At 37.5% G+C, this 17,167-nt stretch overlaps 2 protein-coding genes and 1 long non-coding RNA gene across 4 annotated transcripts; 2 read left to right on the forward strand and 1 right to left on the reverse strand.

Annotated features, from left to right (window-relative positions):
• The first annotated feature begins 390 nt into the window (after positions 1-390).
• On the forward strand, positions 391-7,282 carry LOC149740206 (E-selectin-like). The gene is made up of 18 exons (XM_089872043.1): positions 391-901; positions 1,034-1,119; positions 1,355-1,450; positions 1,549-1,663; positions 1,756-1,866; positions 1,961-2,053; positions 2,405-2,542; positions 3,253-3,379; positions 3,638-3,750; positions 4,002-4,199; positions 4,393-4,590; positions 4,673-4,870; positions 5,000-5,191; positions 5,636-5,821; positions 6,008-6,119; positions 6,246-6,397; positions 6,570-6,733; positions 6,819-7,282. The coding sequence occupies exons 1-18, from the start codon at positions 847-849 to the stop codon at positions 6,990-6,992; spliced, it is 2,508 nt and encodes an 835-aa protein (XP_089728169.1). The 5' UTR covers positions 391-846; the 3' UTR covers positions 6,993-7,282.
• A 742-nt stretch (positions 7,283-8,024) lies between these two features.
• LOC149740207 (uncharacterized) lies at positions 8,025-15,794 on the forward strand. 2 transcript variants are annotated; one of them, XM_089872038.1, is made up of 17 exons: positions 8,025-8,355; positions 8,807-9,013; positions 9,355-9,567; positions 9,647-9,741; positions 9,884-9,987; positions 10,131-10,219; positions 10,530-10,608; positions 10,929-11,023; positions 11,679-11,879; positions 12,209-12,318; positions 12,500-12,628; positions 12,934-13,024; positions 13,165-13,271; positions 13,349-13,365; positions 13,421-15,039; positions 15,159-15,231; positions 15,300-15,794. In XM_089872038.1, the coding sequence occupies exons 1-17, from the start codon at positions 8,209-8,211 to the stop codon at positions 15,311-15,313; spliced, it is 3,390 nt and encodes a 1,129-aa protein (XP_089728164.1). In that variant the 5' UTR covers positions 8,025-8,208; the 3' UTR covers positions 15,314-15,794. The 2 variants fall into 2 exon arrangements, with proteins under 2 accessions (XP_089728164.1, XP_089728165.1); XM_089872039.1 differs by having other exon boundaries at positions 8,026-8,355; positions 10,149-10,219.
• On the reverse strand, positions 15,663-16,921 carry LOC149740208 (uncharacterized). Its single transcript, XR_016384382.1, has 2 exons — positions 16,552-16,921; positions 15,663-16,461 (listed from the first exon to the last, which is right to left on the reverse strand). It is a non-coding gene; the product is annotated as an uncharacterized LOC149740208 (long non-coding RNA).
• Positions 16,922-17,167: the final 246 nt, after the last annotated feature.

The raw sequence follows: 17,167 nt of genomic DNA on the forward strand, positions 1-17,167 counted from the left end.
ATTGGTGTTCAGACATTGACTTCCGTTTGCAGTAAAAAGCTGTATATAACGAATAGTATGCCCAGACGATAGACCAGCAGCGGTTTCTTTTGCCGGGTGGACCCTTTGCAAATACTTTGATATTTTGCGGCTGTATAAAAGTCAATGAATATAAATAGGAGAAATGAAAAAACAACAGCACCAATGAATACAGCAAGCATTACATTTGAAAAAGCTTATTATCGAATCACAATCATTGCTGTACATTGCGGACCTGTGAAACTGCTGTACAAACCCCAGTTTGGGAACTGCTGGCCGAGGCAAATCGTAAATAACATAAAATGTAAAAAAAATTAAAATATTTTTTATTTTTCCATTTATTTTATTTGACGGTACGTACAAAAGGGTGGGGAAGGTAGTTCGTAAAGAACATTCCAATAATTAAAAAATCTTGTCTTCATGAATTCCCGCCCAGACCGTTATTAATTGTTTAAAACACGATCAGGATATTTAAATATTATGTGCTTAGTTGTCCCGTCTTTCCCCGCCCTACTTATAAACGACATATTGGCAGACACCCCGGAAGATGTACCCTTCTTATTTTCGAACTCGGCACAAATATTCCCTTCTTATTTTCGATTTCGTGATTGTTAAACGTTTTGGTAATACAGGAAAACCTAGTTTGCTCCTTCATTAGGTTTAATTAAAAGCGATTAAAACGCGGCACGTTTGCTTTAACCTAGCACCAATTAAAATGTTTTAGAAAAAGGCGATGATCGACCTTGGTTGTCCCACCACACCTAGCCGTGTTATAAAAGCACCAGCAAGTGACTGGACTTAACAAGTGAGAAGTGTCAATCAACCGAAATGAAGGTCGCTTTCGCTCTCGTAGTTCTCGTTTCAGGTTTCGTCTCTGCACAAGGTACGTTCGTATATAACATAAATTTAGTTAATCTATTCAAATTTGTATAGTAGCAAAAATCAAGCTACCGTAAATTAATCAATTGAGAGGCAAAGCATTTGATTTTTGGTTTAACATGTTTATTGTTTTTAGCTTTACAATGCTGGGTTTGTACAAACGCTAAGTCGAACGCACATTGTCTTACTGAAGGGCACCTGCAATCCTGCCAACCGAATGAAGTAATGCAGTTTGTATTTTGTGAAGTAAAACTCTTTTAGACGCTTGCTTAGCTATTATATATATATAAGTTTTTTTTTGCGTTTAATTTTTCTGCCTAAATTAGAATCTATGACTCTGCATTGGAAAACTCTTGCTTAACATTAAACGAATCGCGGTATTTGTCTCAAATTTTGGGTTCCTTTGACGTCTAAGGTTTTCAACTTTCTTTTAAACCACTTTCATATAAAATTGCAGGAAGCTTGTCAAAACGAAGTGAGGACTGACAACTTCGGATTGAGGATAACAAAGCGTTGCAAGCAAGCACATGCATGTGACAATAACTTTATACAAGTATGTTTAACATTACTTTAACCAAGTTATAAATTAATTAAAAATATTTTTTTTTATCTATAAAAACGATTCGTTAAAATGAATTTCTCGTTTTACAGAATCCAAGACCGGCTTGGTATCCGGCCCAATGCAACCCCAAAGTACGTCACACAGTTTGTAGATGCTGTTGTGACTTCAATGAGTGCAACCGACCTGCTTTATTCTGCCTTGATCGTAAGTTTTCAAAACAATGGACTCCTTACTAGTTATTTTGCCTAAACCCAACTCGGATCGCAGCTTTGTAATACATTCTTTACGATATACAGGCGCACCTGAATGCCCACCGATCGGCGCTCCCAGGTTCGGCCGAAGAGACTGTGTTTTCCAAAGCACATTCGTCGAAGTCGGAAGTGTGTGTTCTTTTACCTGTAACAGAGGTACGAATGCGAGAATTGTTATAACTTTTTTTTATATATACATATACTTCAATAACTCAATCAGTTCAAGTAAAACATGCCTTTTTTCACACAGGTTACAGGCTACAAGGAGACGTTACAAGCACTTGTATAGCAGATGCAAACAATGCGACTGCTGCATTCAATAACCTAGTACCAGTTTGCGTTCGTAAGTTAAACAAAACATAATTATACAATCATATCAACAAAGACTGACTACATAAATATAAAATGTCGACTTCACGTATATAGTAGGCTGGGATAAGATAGGACATGTTTCCATAATGTTTTACCGTCCCATTCAATAATAAACTGTAATATTTACAGATTTAAACGACCGTATATCCCCACGACTCTAAAAGAGCGTTATAACTTTAAACACGATTGAGAAATATTGAATAAAATATTTTTTTTTAAATTACGTGCTAACGGATTCCATCTTTTCTCACATTACTATATTGTACACTCATAATTAACATTAACCATTCCCGTTTATAATTGATTTTATTATAATTCGCAGCTACCACATGTAATCCACCCCAACGGGCTCCAGGTAACGGTCGAGTGACTTGCACGAACGATAACTTGCTGGGCAGTGTGTGTACGTTTTCTTGCAGAGGAGGATATTTCTTAAGTGGCAGCCAAAGAACGACTTGCGGTAGGTTGATATTTATTTTAGTAACTTCAGATGCTTTGGTTCTAAGTTGGATAAAATTGCGTAACTGGTTGTATAGTCAAACGCGGAAATTCAGCCTGACGCTCCTGCAACGTTTTATAAAAACCACACAAAACATCTATTTAAAGAAAATATGATCCTATATTGGTAAATTAGCACTCAATTAAATTGGTTTTCTTTTGTACTTGTCTACCGCTAATCGTAAATTAAGGAAGCGCTGGTTTATTATAACGATATCGGCGATAGATCCGCACCTATAACACAGCAATTATTAAATTCGCGACGATCCGTGTCAGTGGCGTGTCTCAATTAGCGAATAAATCCGGCCGGATGGGCAGGTTAACGTGTTCTACTGTCTTCTCCTTTAATTTGTGTCCTTGGATTTAAAATAAAGACAGCCCGTGCGTGTTTAAAAACAGGGACTTCCTTTACACGTCTATAGTTAAATGGGATGTTTTTTCCGTTATGAGGTAATGGGCCAAATCTGTCTCAAATCTCGGATGTGCTAAACCCTTGCCCATATAAAGCAGTTGCTTTCCGAGAAAACTATTTTTGCCGATAAAGGACAGACGTGTAAACCGCGTAAACGTTTGTAATCCCACATGAGCACTGTCGATTATTTATTGCAATTACTATAACAGTGTCGAACTTTCTATAAACTGAATGCACTTTTTATAAAAAAATACTCTTAGGAGCTGACAACAGTTGGGACAACGCCCCACCCACTTGCATTAAGATAACATGTCGTCCACCTTACACTAATCCAACCAACGGTCGTGTTGGTTGCAGTGACAGGAACAACGAAGGCAGTATTTGCGAGTAAGTCTCATTTAAATCTTAGTATTTTACTATATTATGTTCCCATGGAGCTAACACGCATTTAGTGATATATATACTTCTTTACACTTAACTTTAAACAGTGAATAATATTTATACCGCAATAAGATGCATTGTAATTACTAAAATCTCGTGTTAGCCTTCGCTTGAATCTTTGAAGTGCCCATTTAATCCTCGCGCAGTCAAATAAACCGAAACTTTCACTTAAACGGTTCCAAAAAGATCCCTTTTTTACCGTAGATTTTCCTGTGATGTTGGCTACGCTATGATTGGTGCAGCAGTGTCCACGTGCATTGATGACGCAGACAATGACGAGTTTGGAATCTGGAATTCTCCAGCACCGATTTGTCAACGTAAGTAGCAGTTTATCCCTTTGTCCTTTTGCTTCTATATATGTAGGTACATACCATTTCTCACTTCATTTTAAACCTATAACCGCTATTAGTCTTATAATTTCCACCTCGAGTTAAACTGTGCTAAGTTTTAAATGCTCAATATGCACATTTGATTATTGTTTACTTATTGGGTCAGCAATAACGAAGTTTACAGTTGGAAGGATAATAATTCGACTTAGAAGGTTAATAAACGAGTTTGAATAATCCAGGCATCACGTGCATTCCACCACACACTGATCCGTTAAACAGTCGCGTCGTCTGCCTCGACATGAACTATGTTGATAGTTCTTGCTCATTTACTTGCGATGCTGGATTTGCTTTGGTTGGTGCGGAAGTTTCAACATGCTTGGATGATTTTGATGGAAACTTGCTGGGCGCTTGGAGTTCTATTGCCCCGACTTGCCAGCGTGAGTTTTATGCTGGTGGTTATATTTTTTATTTTATAAATATCCCGAAAAGGTATTGTGAATTATGTTATACAATGCCGATTTTTTTAGCAATTGTATGTCTACCGTTGCGACTGAATGCTGTCAGCTAATTAAAAAAATGATTGTGAATCATTTCATATCATAGCCTATATATAAATGCCGATTTTTTTAGCAATTGTGTGTCTACCGCCGCACATCAATCCAGCCGACGGTGCAGTTTCTTGCACGAATTCCAATTTCATGTCGAGCCAGTGTTCCTTTAGCTGCTCTGTCGGATTCGCATTGGTCGGTCCACCAGTTTCAACTTGCAACGATGACTTTAACGGAGATACGTTAGGCGCGTGGAACAACATCGCACCCACTTGCCAACGTAAGTCATCGGCCCAACGGTGCAGTAACTTTCAGCAAAAAATTGCTTTGCAGTAATTTTTAGAATAATTTTTTTCATGCAGCCATTACCTGTATTCCGCCACACACCTCACCAGAGAACGGCGCAGTCGTGTGTAGTAATGCTAACTTCTACGCCAGCGAATGTGTGTTTGAATGCGACACCGACTATGTTTTAACTGGAGAATCAGCTTCAAGCTGTCTGGAAGGAGTGCCCGGAGATACTGTCGGCGCGTGGAGCTCTCTTGCGCCAACCTGCGAACGTATGTATTTCTTATAGGCAACTAAGTAAAAATTCAGCAATTTTGAAAAATGTGTTAACTTTTTTAAAATTACGTTAATGCATGGCTCTTAAATATACTTCTTGAGTTAACGTACTTTGTCCCTTCTAGGAAAGCAATGCGCAGCACCCCCAAGCCCCCCGACTAACGGCTTCAGAGTGTGCACAGACGGCAACTTTATCGGCTCCCAGTGCGAATACGGATGTGACGCATACCACACCCGGGTTGGTCCACTTTACTCTACATGCGTAGAAGGGTCGGATGGAAACCTCGTTTTTGACAACCCCGCACCCGAGTGTCAACGTAGGTAGAAATAAACGTAAAACTAAAACGACTATGTCGAAAATTTAAGCACAAGTCTTTTCAAAGTACGTATTAATATTCATAAAAACTTTACTAGCACGACTGTTGCCGCATGAATAAGTGCGTTTGTATTGTTTTCACTTAGGACATCTAAAAACGCTTTTAAAGTTCTCAACATAAACAACATGCTTTCAATTAGCTTAATAACGTGTTTCGTATTCGTTTTGGCAATTTAATAATTCAGAATCCAATTGCTACAGTCTTTTCGGCGTCATTAATATTTTAACTATCACAATTTCCAGATTTTTTAAACCGCAAAATTTAATACGCTTGCTGATAGATCAAAATAACAGTGTAATCTGATGTCGTACATGCTTCACTTGCCAATTATGTTGCTGTACATCTCGCAATGAGTTGAGGATTAAAATCAACGTTTTTTGGCAGCTAACCAGTGTCCAGAGCAAGGGCCACTTAGACACGGTCGTATGACGTGTTCGGATGCGAACAACGCCCCATCAACATGCTTGTTTCAATGTGTGGATCCTGGTTACCAACTCTACCCAGCAGATATGACACAAAACACTTGCAGAAACGACTCACAGTGGAATTTACCCAAACCTTGTTGCGCTCGTAAGTTATAGTAGAATGGTGAAAGATATATGAATATAAAAAATGATCCCTGACTTTATAAGCTTGGTTATAATGCGTGCATCTTACTATATTCTCTTTTAAACCATTATTTGCAACACGAGGGTACTTTTTTCTACAGTTTGCTGTTTTTTTTATATTAATTTAAATCACCGTTTATACTTCTAGGTCCTTGTCCACCATTCGCTTTAATGGATGCTGTTTTTATACTTGATTCGTCGTCGTCCATTGGAACCGCAAACTGGGTCACTATGAAAACTTTCGTCCGCAACGTGCTCGGGTAAGCTTAGTATTTATATAAGCAAAAACATAAGAGTATATATAGCCTAATTTAACCCTCCTTGGTGAGCCTCCGTTTTTTTACCTGCTTGTAGTTTAGTAACACATAATTGTGTTTTCCAATTAGGTCATTCGTGCTGGCTCCAGACGCAGCTCGTTTCTCAGTTTTTAGATACAACCGACATGTTGACAATACCACTCAAATTCTTCTCAACGAGTTCGAAAATGACATCGACCTCTTTTTAAACAAGTTTGATGACATCCCATATGATGGCAGTGGTAAGCAATTACTTGGAAATGTGTACTCCACGAAGTTATAGCTTATAAACGAAATGAATGAACGTTAGAATTCGTCTTTACTATTTAAGGATTTAATGCCGTGTTCCAACAATAAATTTGAAGAAATTTTCGCAACTTTTACTGCCTTTTTTGATCACTGCTTCCCTTATAGGTACCTGGACAGGTCAAGCACTGAGACACGCCAAAGACACCATTCTGCTCCCGGGTAATGGAAACCGACCCGGAGTCAAAGACGTTGTCCTTATTATTACAGATGGTCGCTCCCAAGATGACGTCAGAGAAGTTTCCCAGCAACTGCGAGCACAAGGGGTTTTGGTAAGCCAGTAACAACAACAGCTGTTCCATATGTGTTGTAAAGTTTTTGTTTACTGGTACATTCTTACCAAATGTTTTGCTTCAGACGTACGCCCTTGGTATTGTACCTCCTATTGGGAGTTTGGACGAGACACAACTGTTAGATATTGCTGGGTCTCAAAGCAACCTTCTTATTGCTACAAGTTTCAGCACTTTGGACCAGCAGTTCTCCAATCAACTTAGCTCACAGATCTGTGGAAATCCCTGTCCGGATGAATAAATGTGATTCCGCGATGCATATAAATTTGCAAGATCAAATTTACTTTCAGAATATATATTCCCCCCATATACGGTCCAATGTAGATAAATTGCAATGATAGAGTAGTTTTATGAATTTTAACCAAACTGCCTTACTTATATATACATACCAATATTGTATTTAATTCTACAAAAACGTTTTCGACATTCGTGTTCTGTAATCACCCGTTTTTGTGATTTGGGTGTTCAGTTTACTTTACGCGCTATATATGTATCTTTCGCACATTGATATCAATAAACTAACTCCGATCATATCAAAATGAACAAATAGAGCGGATAAACATATCGCATCGATCAACACCACAATTATAAAAATACAGTATCAATTTATATCGAAAGTAGTTTGGATATTGGTTGGTACAGCACCTCGGGCATATACTGTAGCAGAAGTTTTATTGTTTCAGTCGCAAGAACTGTTCGTTTGACGCGTAAAAAAGGGGTTTCAGATGTCTTAGTTTATTTTAGTAACAGGATAGGTTACCTAAACATATGCCTATAGGTATCTATGGTATAGCAGCAGGACTATATAAAGAAGTATAAAGACGTTAATTTGGCTCAACATTTGAACATTAATAGGAGGCTTGCGGTTGATAAGAGGCCGAGGACTGAATTGGCCTGTTGGTTTACTGTAAGCCTACGTGGCAAGTACTTAGAACTTTTGTTCGTGATCACTTCTTAGCAGAGCTTCTTAGGATTTAAGGGCCCTAAGTTTAACTGCAGATTCTTCAAGCTACTGCAAAACAGACTTTTCAAGACAGAAGTACAAATACAAAATGCCGCTTTCCACACTCTTACGTACGATTATTTGCAGCTTACAAGTTACAACATAATCGAGATACTACTGCCTTGTCCCCGAAACTTGAATATATTTAAAACAACTCCTAGCGGCAAAGGCATTTCTTAATATTAACCACTCGGGTATGCTGGAGCTTAACTGCCGCTGGCACCGATGCGTGAGAAAACACTGAAGTTCCTTTGATCTTAAACTTCGGTTTCACATGGTGGCCTAGCTGCCGTGCCCATTAAATAACCATTACTTACTTTACAGAACGATACACATTCTTAGTTCAAGATGCATTTTGTTGAAATATCATAACAATTCAGCAAAAATGAAGTTCCACATGCTTTGAGCTCCCTTATACAGCCTGTTTGCCCGAAAGCAGTCATGCCAAGCAGTCATGGATTTATTATATGCTGAACCCCCTTCAAAGAAAACACCTAAAGAACCCAAGCCATCAGTTCGCCTTGAAGTTTCTTTATCAAGTCAAAGTGATGCAACTGTAACTGAAGTCTCTTATGCTGCCTTGCTCCAGGGAAGTGTAAAGGTCAGTTATTTAAAATTATTACATTTAACTCCCTGATGATGTTTGTGCAAATGTTTTACAAATTGTACGTAAAATTGCACAATTGTGGCTAGTGACTTATTTGAAAACAGATTTTTGAGCTTTCACCTGCTGCACCTGAGAGCGACTTATTATAATGTTTTAGTGATACTGTTCTTTTGATGTTTCGTTATTTTTTTGTTTTTAAAAATCATGTTCGCCTTGCATTTTCAAAAAAGCCTGTTCTGAAACAACTTGTAATCTTCAGTTTTGTGAAACCCAATGGCTTGCGTAAGCAATTGTTAATAGCCACTATTCTATACTCCTTGCAAATATTGTGCCAATACTAGTAAGATATCAAACGGCCTGACTATTTTTAAATTTGATTGACAATTAGTTTTATTTCAGTTCCTTAGCACTGTATTTACATGTCAAAATAAAATATTTCCCTCAGAAAACAAAGCAAAGTGAGAAAAATGGTGTGGATTTGGACAATCCTGCAAAGAGTGATGCTGAGTCTTTAGCTCGTTACTATGAAGCAAAATATGGAGGGGGAGGAGCTGGTAGTGGGAAGAAGAGGAGGAGGGATCGGATTCAAGATCTAGCGGATGTTGGTTATGGATATGATGAAACTGATCCCTTTGTCGATGATTCAGAATGTGTGAGTTTATTTATTTTAAGTCAGTTTGTTTAAGTCATTGTACTGCATTCTTGTATTCTGTGTGTTGCTGCAGTAAATTTACAAACACTTTTATGCGAGCGAAGACACCTGTAGTAGTCAAAAAACCAAGATAAACGGTGAAATGTTTCAACTCTGCAATAAATCCCCGAAACCACTGCATGCTTTACATTGGAACCTTGTTAATGTGGACGTTAACAGAATTTGTTTTGGTAATACTAGTTTTATTTAACCATAAAATTTGCAAAAAGATGTGTGACCGTTTTTACCAATTCAGTGTGCCATTTGTTTTTGAACTCACCCAATATTTGTCATTCTAACAGTATGATGAGATGGTCCCTTCAAGCCTCACAACCCAGTTTGGTGGATTTTATGTCAACACCGGAAAACTTGAGTTCAAGCAAGTGTCCGATGATGAAGAACTTCCTCTATCTGCTCATCTTCATAGGAAGAGGAAAACATCTTTCTTTGGATCAGGGGATAGTGGGGAAGAGGGAGATTACAAAAATGCAAATGGATTAAAATATAAGAAAATGGTATGGTAATGATATATAAATTGTTGCTTTTTTCACTGTATTTTTGTAATTTACTCTTAATTTTTTTTTTTTAACACAGGTTAAAAAACGCAAGTCATCACTTGATGTTGAAGATAAAAGACGAAGGAAATTATCTTTGCAAGGAAAAGATAAACTAAATAAATTGACAAAAGGGTAAAGCATTTTTTGTGCTTTTGGTATAAAATTTAAAAAAAACAAAGGGGCCATTAATAACAATCAAACTTTTTTAAAAATGTACATCACATTGCAATGTACAGAATGTTGTACAATAATTTTACATATCTTACTTTTCCAGGCCAAAGAAGAAACCAACTAAAGTTCAATTACTTGTTGCAAAGGCAAAAGCTCAACACCAACAGTTCAGTTCATCAAACCAATCACAACATACCAGCTCATCTGGTGAGTTGGTCATATTAACTTCTATGTTGTGTGTAGTATTGTTGTGATATATATATATTATATATAAATGTTTCATTATTAATTGCTATAATGTTGCTAAAGTCAAATATATGAACAGTTTATATACTTTTTTTTGATATAAGCATGGGAAATAAATGTAGGTTCAGAAGCTGGTTCAAAACCTCATTATCCCAACCAAGAAAAGATACAAAATGGTGGAAATAATCTAATGGTAAGTATGGCGAGATTAACACTGCATACTACTGAATTGTTGAATATAAGAATTTAATTGATGGGGTAATGGGCCAATCCTGGCCTAAACCTGGGACACATGGCATGCCACGCTGTGTGACTTTACCAACATAAAATATAAGTAAGTTGTGGGGGAATGGGACATTTCTGGTCTACATCCCATGTACCTTTAGTTTTGTTCTATATGGGCGCTCACACTCATAAGTCATAATAGAGTAGGCACAACTTGGTAGCTAAGAATAGCAATATAAGTGTGATGATTATAGCTTCTCACATAACACAATACACAGGACATGGAGCAGGACTTACTCAATTATCTTGATACTGAGGCTCAGATCAACCAGTTTGATAAAAGCAGTTTCAATTCAGGTTTGTACTGCTGAAAATACAATCTTATAATTGTATATTTTAAATTATTGAATTTTGCTGCAGTAATTTTTAAAAAAACGTAGTAAGTAATACAAAAAAGTATTGCCATTGAACAGTCTGTTGATGCTGGTAATTGGCTAATGATACATGTACCACTGGGTTTTTGTTTGTCAAGTATTTAGTAGTGAGTGTGTATTTTGTTATGACTTATGATGCAACAAGAATTGTCCAACAATATAAGTGCTACATCATGGCCAAATTCCTGGAACATAACTGTGCAATAAGTTACAAACTTTTTATTTTTACTTGCTTTTCTACAGATAATTCTCGTAGTCCTGCACACCATAAACATGAATCAGAACTTCCTCATTCAATTCCCGCTCTGATAAAAGAACAAATTTCATCGCTCACCAAGGTAAACTATCTGAAGTATGTTGAATGCATGAATTGTACAACATTACAAAAGATGCAATATTACAGGCTGCTTGTAAAATTAAGATTATTACAGGCTGCTTGTAAAATTAAGATTAAGATCTATACAAAAAACAGTAAGCACTTGAATATGTGGTAACTTTAATGTCATAATAAATTTGAATATATATCATCCTCCAGGGGATACTTATGTTTATTGGTTTTAACCATCATGCTATGTTGTATAATTTAACAAACTAATGATATGAGTCGTATAAGATATTTATAGGCCAATAATAATATCCCATTATAGACCCTTGTACCCCAGTGTGAAACTAACACATTGTATATGCAGCATAATTGCTACCTGATATTACTTAGAATTGATTTTTGTAATTATCTGATATGTGCTTAGTTACACATGACACTGTCTACGGCAAAGCTTATCATAATTTATTTTGTATACCACAGGATTGGATTTATTATTCAAATTGATTGATGAAATTTTCAAATTACTACATATGTAATATAACTACAAAGACATTAATCTGTGAAGCGGTGCTCTAAAATCTCCTGATTTAGCTTGGTAGCAAGTTTTTCGAAAGATAAGATTCTGCGGCCGCATTGTTTATTATTGATGCGTATTTCTCATTACGCAGATGGCGAAATCTAATGAAAACGAAGGAAAGATGAAATTCTTTTCCGCTGAAGTAAACAACCTTTTGCTTGGCATTGAGCAAGGGTCACAGAACCTGAGTACAAGAGATCGTTCAGCAGTATACCAGCTTCTCACATTACTTGTACCATGCTCCAAAGACACATTGATTAAACGAATGAAGAAATTGCATTCTTCAAAGCAGGTCAACGTATTGATTTTTTTGATTTATTGAACACAAATGCACATCGGTGTTTGGTGTTTAACTCCATACGTCATGTCAACCGTTTTAATTTTTATATTGTAGTTGTAAACCATGGTTCTTAAGTGGTTTCTGGTGATGTACCAATCATTTTCAAAATTTAATTTTCATGCACAGGATTTAATGGAGCAACTAAATACACACACAAAATTTTAGTTGGTGTACTGACCAAAACTGTAGTAACCATATTACATCTGATATTTTGGGTAATTTTTATTTTGGTTGAATTTCTAAAGTTTTGAATATTTTTGGAACAAAATTTTGCATTTCAGGATGAAGATCTTCGTCAACCAATGCATCGTTTGAAACTCGCGATAGATGAAGTCATGGATGAACAGATGAGGCAATATGATGAAGAATGTGCTGCACAACAGTTAGCAAAGTAAGTGATGTTATTTTGTTTAAATACAAGATAGAGACTTTAAGTCACTCAGAGCTTAAGTTCTGTCATACTTATATGTATAGGCTGTTGTGTTTGTGTTAAAATTGACCACAAAATCAGTGTTTTTTTGTCACCAAAGTTTACAAATTTGCTAAAATAATAAATGATTTAATATTTTCAGGTTGGATGATCGAGTGGCTGCAGCTTCCACAGACGAAGATGAGGATGGTGTTGTGCCACCTAGTGGTGAGGAGAAGACGAAGCGAACATATGCTCCGAGGAGAAAGTTCAAGTGGACGGATAAAATTCGGTATTTAAAACAAAATTAAGCTATGTAGATTTTCTGTGTTGCTGTTCTATTAAACGCTTTGTTTGTTGTTTTTTTATTATTTGGTTTATAGAGTAGAGTATTCTGGGGGTAAGATGGGATAACATTAGTACCAAATCCCATGTTTCCTGATAGTGTTTTGAATAACTACCAATGCTTTTTAAGCGTTGTGGGTCGCAGATGTATAATACTGTAAATATTCTTCGTTTACTACGAGCCAAATGGGACGAGCAAAAAGAACATGTCCCGTCTTACCCCACTTTGCTATAACTTGATAATTGTCGCAGAACCCTGTTTTTTGATGTGGTGCAAGCAAAAGTGATCCAGATAGAAGCTCAAAAGAACAAAACTTTCCAATCTGCTGAAGAAAACTTAAAAGTAAAATAATTTGCATTTTTAATATAATTAGAACCCAATTTCAATTTTATTAACATTTTACTTATTTTTTTTTTTGGTATTTTAATTTTACAAATTATTTGTGTGTTTTTTAGTGAAAGTTTTATTGGTTTTCTTTGCAGACATTTTTCGAAAATGAAGTAAAAGTTTTGTGGCCTAAAGGATGGATCCAAGCCCGCATGCTTTTTAAAGAGAGTAGGGAAATCCATTATAAAATCACTGGAAACACGTAAGTGATTTGGTTTTAAAGTAATCGTCAATTATTGATGGGATTAAAAATTAACAAACGTTTGAATTTATTTGCAGATTCAAGCACAAGAAAGGTAAGAAACGTTTTCTCATGGAAGTTTTCAATGTTAAACTTTATTGCTTTTTTAGTTGTTCTCAGCGGTAACAAGAAAATTGTTGGTGGTAAGGTTGAGAAAAAGGCAATTGTCACCAATGCTGTGCCTCAGTCTGTTTCCATGCCTAGCTATGTACTGCCACCACCTGGTACAAGTGCTGCTAAGGTTTCAAAACAGTTGTTCAAGGACTCCGGTATGTCAGTGAGTATGACTTTGAACAGCGAGGCCGTGCCAGAGAAAAATCTGAAGACTGATGACATCATGAATCGGGTTATAACAAACGCTCAGCTTGAGGCTGCCTTGAAGAAGTCGGCACCAAAGGAGCAGAAATCCCCACATGTGAGCAGGGATGTTGTTACTTCTGTTGCAAACGTAGGTCGATCAAAAGAAGTGACACCGGTGGAAAAACGTGTAAAGAATAATTCACAATCATTGTTTAAAATGCTTGAAACTGTTGCACAACCAAGTTCCAAAGCAGACATTAGTTTTGACAAATCACCAAAGAAAACTTGGCATGAGACGAAGAACTCTACAGACAGGTTCACCACTTTGTCTTCAGAAACTCAAAAAGTTCAGAAAGAAGCCGCAAAAGTTCCCTATCACCCCAAAAGCACTGGTAACGCTAAGCCAGTGACAAAGAAAACTTACCCAAAGCATGGAACGACAGACCGCAGCACATTGGAGGCAATGGAGCAATACAACACTGAACTTCTTAAGCTAGCTTTGATGGTACCACCTGGAAATCAACCAAGAGACAATAACCCGTTAGCAAACATGCTAACCATGGGCTACCCAGGTTTACTTCCACCGCCGTCTACAGGAGCAGAGGATTTTGCAAACTTCATGAAACTGCAGCAAGCTGCTATGCAGAGTCAGCTACAGAACCCATCGTTTAAACCTTACCTTACCAATATGCCGGCACAACCAAGCAAACACAAACCTGCCAAAAACTTTTTAAGTGATCAGACTGGCAAGTTTGCCGAACCTTCGAAAGTGAAAACAAAAATCACGAGCCATATCAGCAGCAATAATAATCTAAACCAAAAGCAAAGCTCATTCAAACCATACGATACCTCAAAATCTGCGGTGCAGAAACATTCAGAAATCAAAGTAAAGAAAATTCAGGACCCACACAATTTAAGTCAGTCTCGACACACAGCACTCCACACTAGTCAGCCACATCTCCATCAGCCCAAACAGTCCCAGTCCAACACAGCAGCTAGCGTGCACCGTGACATTTTAACCCAACACCACAAATTGGTCAAACCATCTGTTCCTATAGATCGGGTGAAGTGCCAGACATTTATTCCACCCAGTCCTTCTGTATCTCCACACACCCCGAAAAGCAGCCACGACAAAATCCAACAGAACTTCCAGAAGTCAATTTTTTCACCAGACTGGGTGATTCCTAATTCCCGAACTACAAGCCCCCTAACCTCCCAAAATTCAAGTCCGAGAAATGCCCCTCTCAGTTCTCCTAGGGCAAGTCCTTTGTCCTTTACCAACCATTCAGTAGCGAACACTTACACAAAACAATACCCCATCGGTACTGGGGCATCTCTCCCAGGAACTGTCCCTTCTTCTCCCCAGTTAAGCTACACTCCAATACTAAACATGAACCCTCTTGAACCAAACTTTATGTCATTACCACAGGTAAGACTTGAAGCTCACATTATTCTGTATTAGAAGACTTTTAGTGTTTAATATCTGCTAATATGACACAACAGAAATATAAACATTTTATTATGTTTAACCTGCTGTTACATTGCCAGGGTACAATAAACGACAGACAGAGAGACAAAGCAGCAATGGACGCCCTAGTTTCTGTTCAAAATCATCAAACCGGTAACCATTTGATCTGCCCACTTGCTTTTAATACGAGTAAACATAATGAGTAACGTTTTGTGTTGCAGGTACTCGCCGATGACAAAATGCAGACCTGACAGTGCACCAGTACAGTGCCGTAAACTATTATTTTGTATTGGTACGCCACGAGTAAGGCGCGCATGCAAGCGTCGAAACTTGTACCGTATTTTTTGTCGATCCGATGCAATTTTCGTCAATCAAAAGTGTCCGCGAATTTGCGATCCGTTAAAATGTCGAGTGCTGCTTATTTAATTTCTGTATCATGTGGTCGTTTATAGGAAATCTCAACACACGCGTACCAACATACGAATATAATGCCCAAACGTAAAATATTATCTGTACCCCAGTGTATAATAATATATGTTTAGCAAAACGCATGAAAACCCCGTGGCCTTGAGCACGATAATGTGTACGTTGTTTTCATTTATTGATAAAACTCGTTAGCCCAAGTCTCATTTTTGTAAACCTAATAAATCAAGTTTGGTTTCACGAAAACACTTATTCCGATAAAAGCAATAAACGATGCAAAGACAGAACAAAAATCCAGTGTCTAAATTGTACTTCTCGCGCTTCCCCAAACGGCGCGAACACCTCGCACTGGATATTTTATAAACCGATTAGATTTTCGGTATTCCGAGATTGGCTGAAGGGCGAGAAAAATTTCGCGATGATGTTTTATTCTCGGGTGGCCGTCTACGGATTCAGGGAAGCACAATTGGATGACGTCAAACGTCTCGAAAAAATAAAAGTCGATCCAAGTCAAACGTTTACCAGCAATCCACTCATGACAGCCAAAGAATGTATCAATTTGACGCAACTTTATATCCAAATTTTGCTGAAACTTCTGTTTTAAAATGTTAAAGTCCGGATTGGAACAAAGGTCCCGAAAGGTTTTTCGGAAATCTATCATAAAGCCTTGGAATACATCACATCGGATATGCTCTTCTTCGGTTTCTGGCATAAGACCACCTTTGTTTGCCAAATATTTCATAATTGCCATGCTTTCGGTAAGTTTTACATCTTTGTCTATCAAATATGGTAGATTAGGAAAGTTTAGGCCTAATTTGTACTTCTCATCCAGCCAGTTACTGAGATCAGCCGTATTGTCTTTTCGTAAAACCTGATAGTACTTGACATCTTCATATTCCAACCCCAGGTATTCCAGCATTAAGCGGATCTGCTCGCCCATTCCACGAAAATTCCAGTAACCTAAAATCATTTTGCTAAGTTGTTTTCTAATCGGCGCCTAGTAAGATAAGAGTGCATATGGAGGTTCGCATGAAAAAGTTAAATATTAACCTGATTTCCGCTATATAGCAACTGTGTGCAGTTTGCAATGCGCCCCCTCGAATTAAAAGTATACATTAATAAACCATAATTGTTAACGTCCGGAGTAATCATGGTGGCATCGTTTATTTATTTATTTTAGTCCCGATAATGTTGTCAAGGAATCCATGCGTGTTTTTAGCATTAGGGAATTCCCTTGAATAGTAAACGCAAACCGGTGTTTGATTCTTTTTACAAACGTCCGTGTCAGTGCCTAATCAGTGCAAAGCTCAAGTCTTTTGTTTCAATTACACGGCATTGTCTTTCTTTATTTGTTTATCAAACTGCACAAAAGCGCGATCGTTCAGTTTATTAAGTAAAAGGCGTGCGGCGGAGGAATATATCAGCGACGGGGTTACTATCGGTCATGAGACAGTTTGTCGCCGATACGAAAAAAGAAAAAAGTTTCAGTAAATTTATTTCACAGGGGCGCTAAGTCTCTATTAGTTGCTCATTTGCGCTGGAAAATTAAAAGAAGTGGGGCAGAGATACAAGCAAGTGCAGAACAAATACAAAACGCATGGTTGGTTTTGTGAGTACTAGTTAGTTAGACTGAGTGGTATATAGACGTATTTTCCGGACACATTCT

This window comes from Ciona robusta, chromosome 2, assembly GCF_009617815.1.
Source record: "Ciona robusta chromosome 2, ASM961781v2".
In the NCBI taxonomy this organism is placed as follows: Eukaryota; Metazoa; Chordata; class Ascidiacea; order Phlebobranchia; family Cionidae; genus Ciona; species Ciona robusta.

Bases quoted from the DNA above. Each gene is read 5' to 3' on its own strand.
- LOC149740206 (XM_089872043.1), top strand. From the start codon at position 847: ATGAAGGTCGCTTTCGCTCTCGTAGTTCTCGTTTCAGGTTTCGTCTCT. The intron at 3,380-3,637 runs GTAAGTCTCATT...TTTTTACCGTAG, and splicing joins AACGAAGGCAGTATTTGCGA to ATTTTCCTGTGATGTTGGCT. The intron at 4,871-4,999 runs GTATGTATTTCT...TGTCCCTTCTAG, and splicing joins TCTTGCGCCAACCTGCGAAC to GAAAGCAATGCGCAGCACCC.
- LOC149740207 (XM_089872038.1), top strand. From the start codon at position 8,209: ATGGATTTATTATATGCTGAACCCCCTTCAAAGAAAACACCTAAAGAA. The intron at 9,014-9,354 runs GTGAGTTTATTT...TCATTCTAACAG, and splicing joins TTGTCGATGATTCAGAATGT to TATGATGAGATGGTCCCTTC. The intron at 13,025-13,164 runs GTAAAATAATTT...TTTTCTTTGCAG, and splicing joins CTGCTGAAGAAAACTTAAAA to ACATTTTTCGAAAATGAAGT.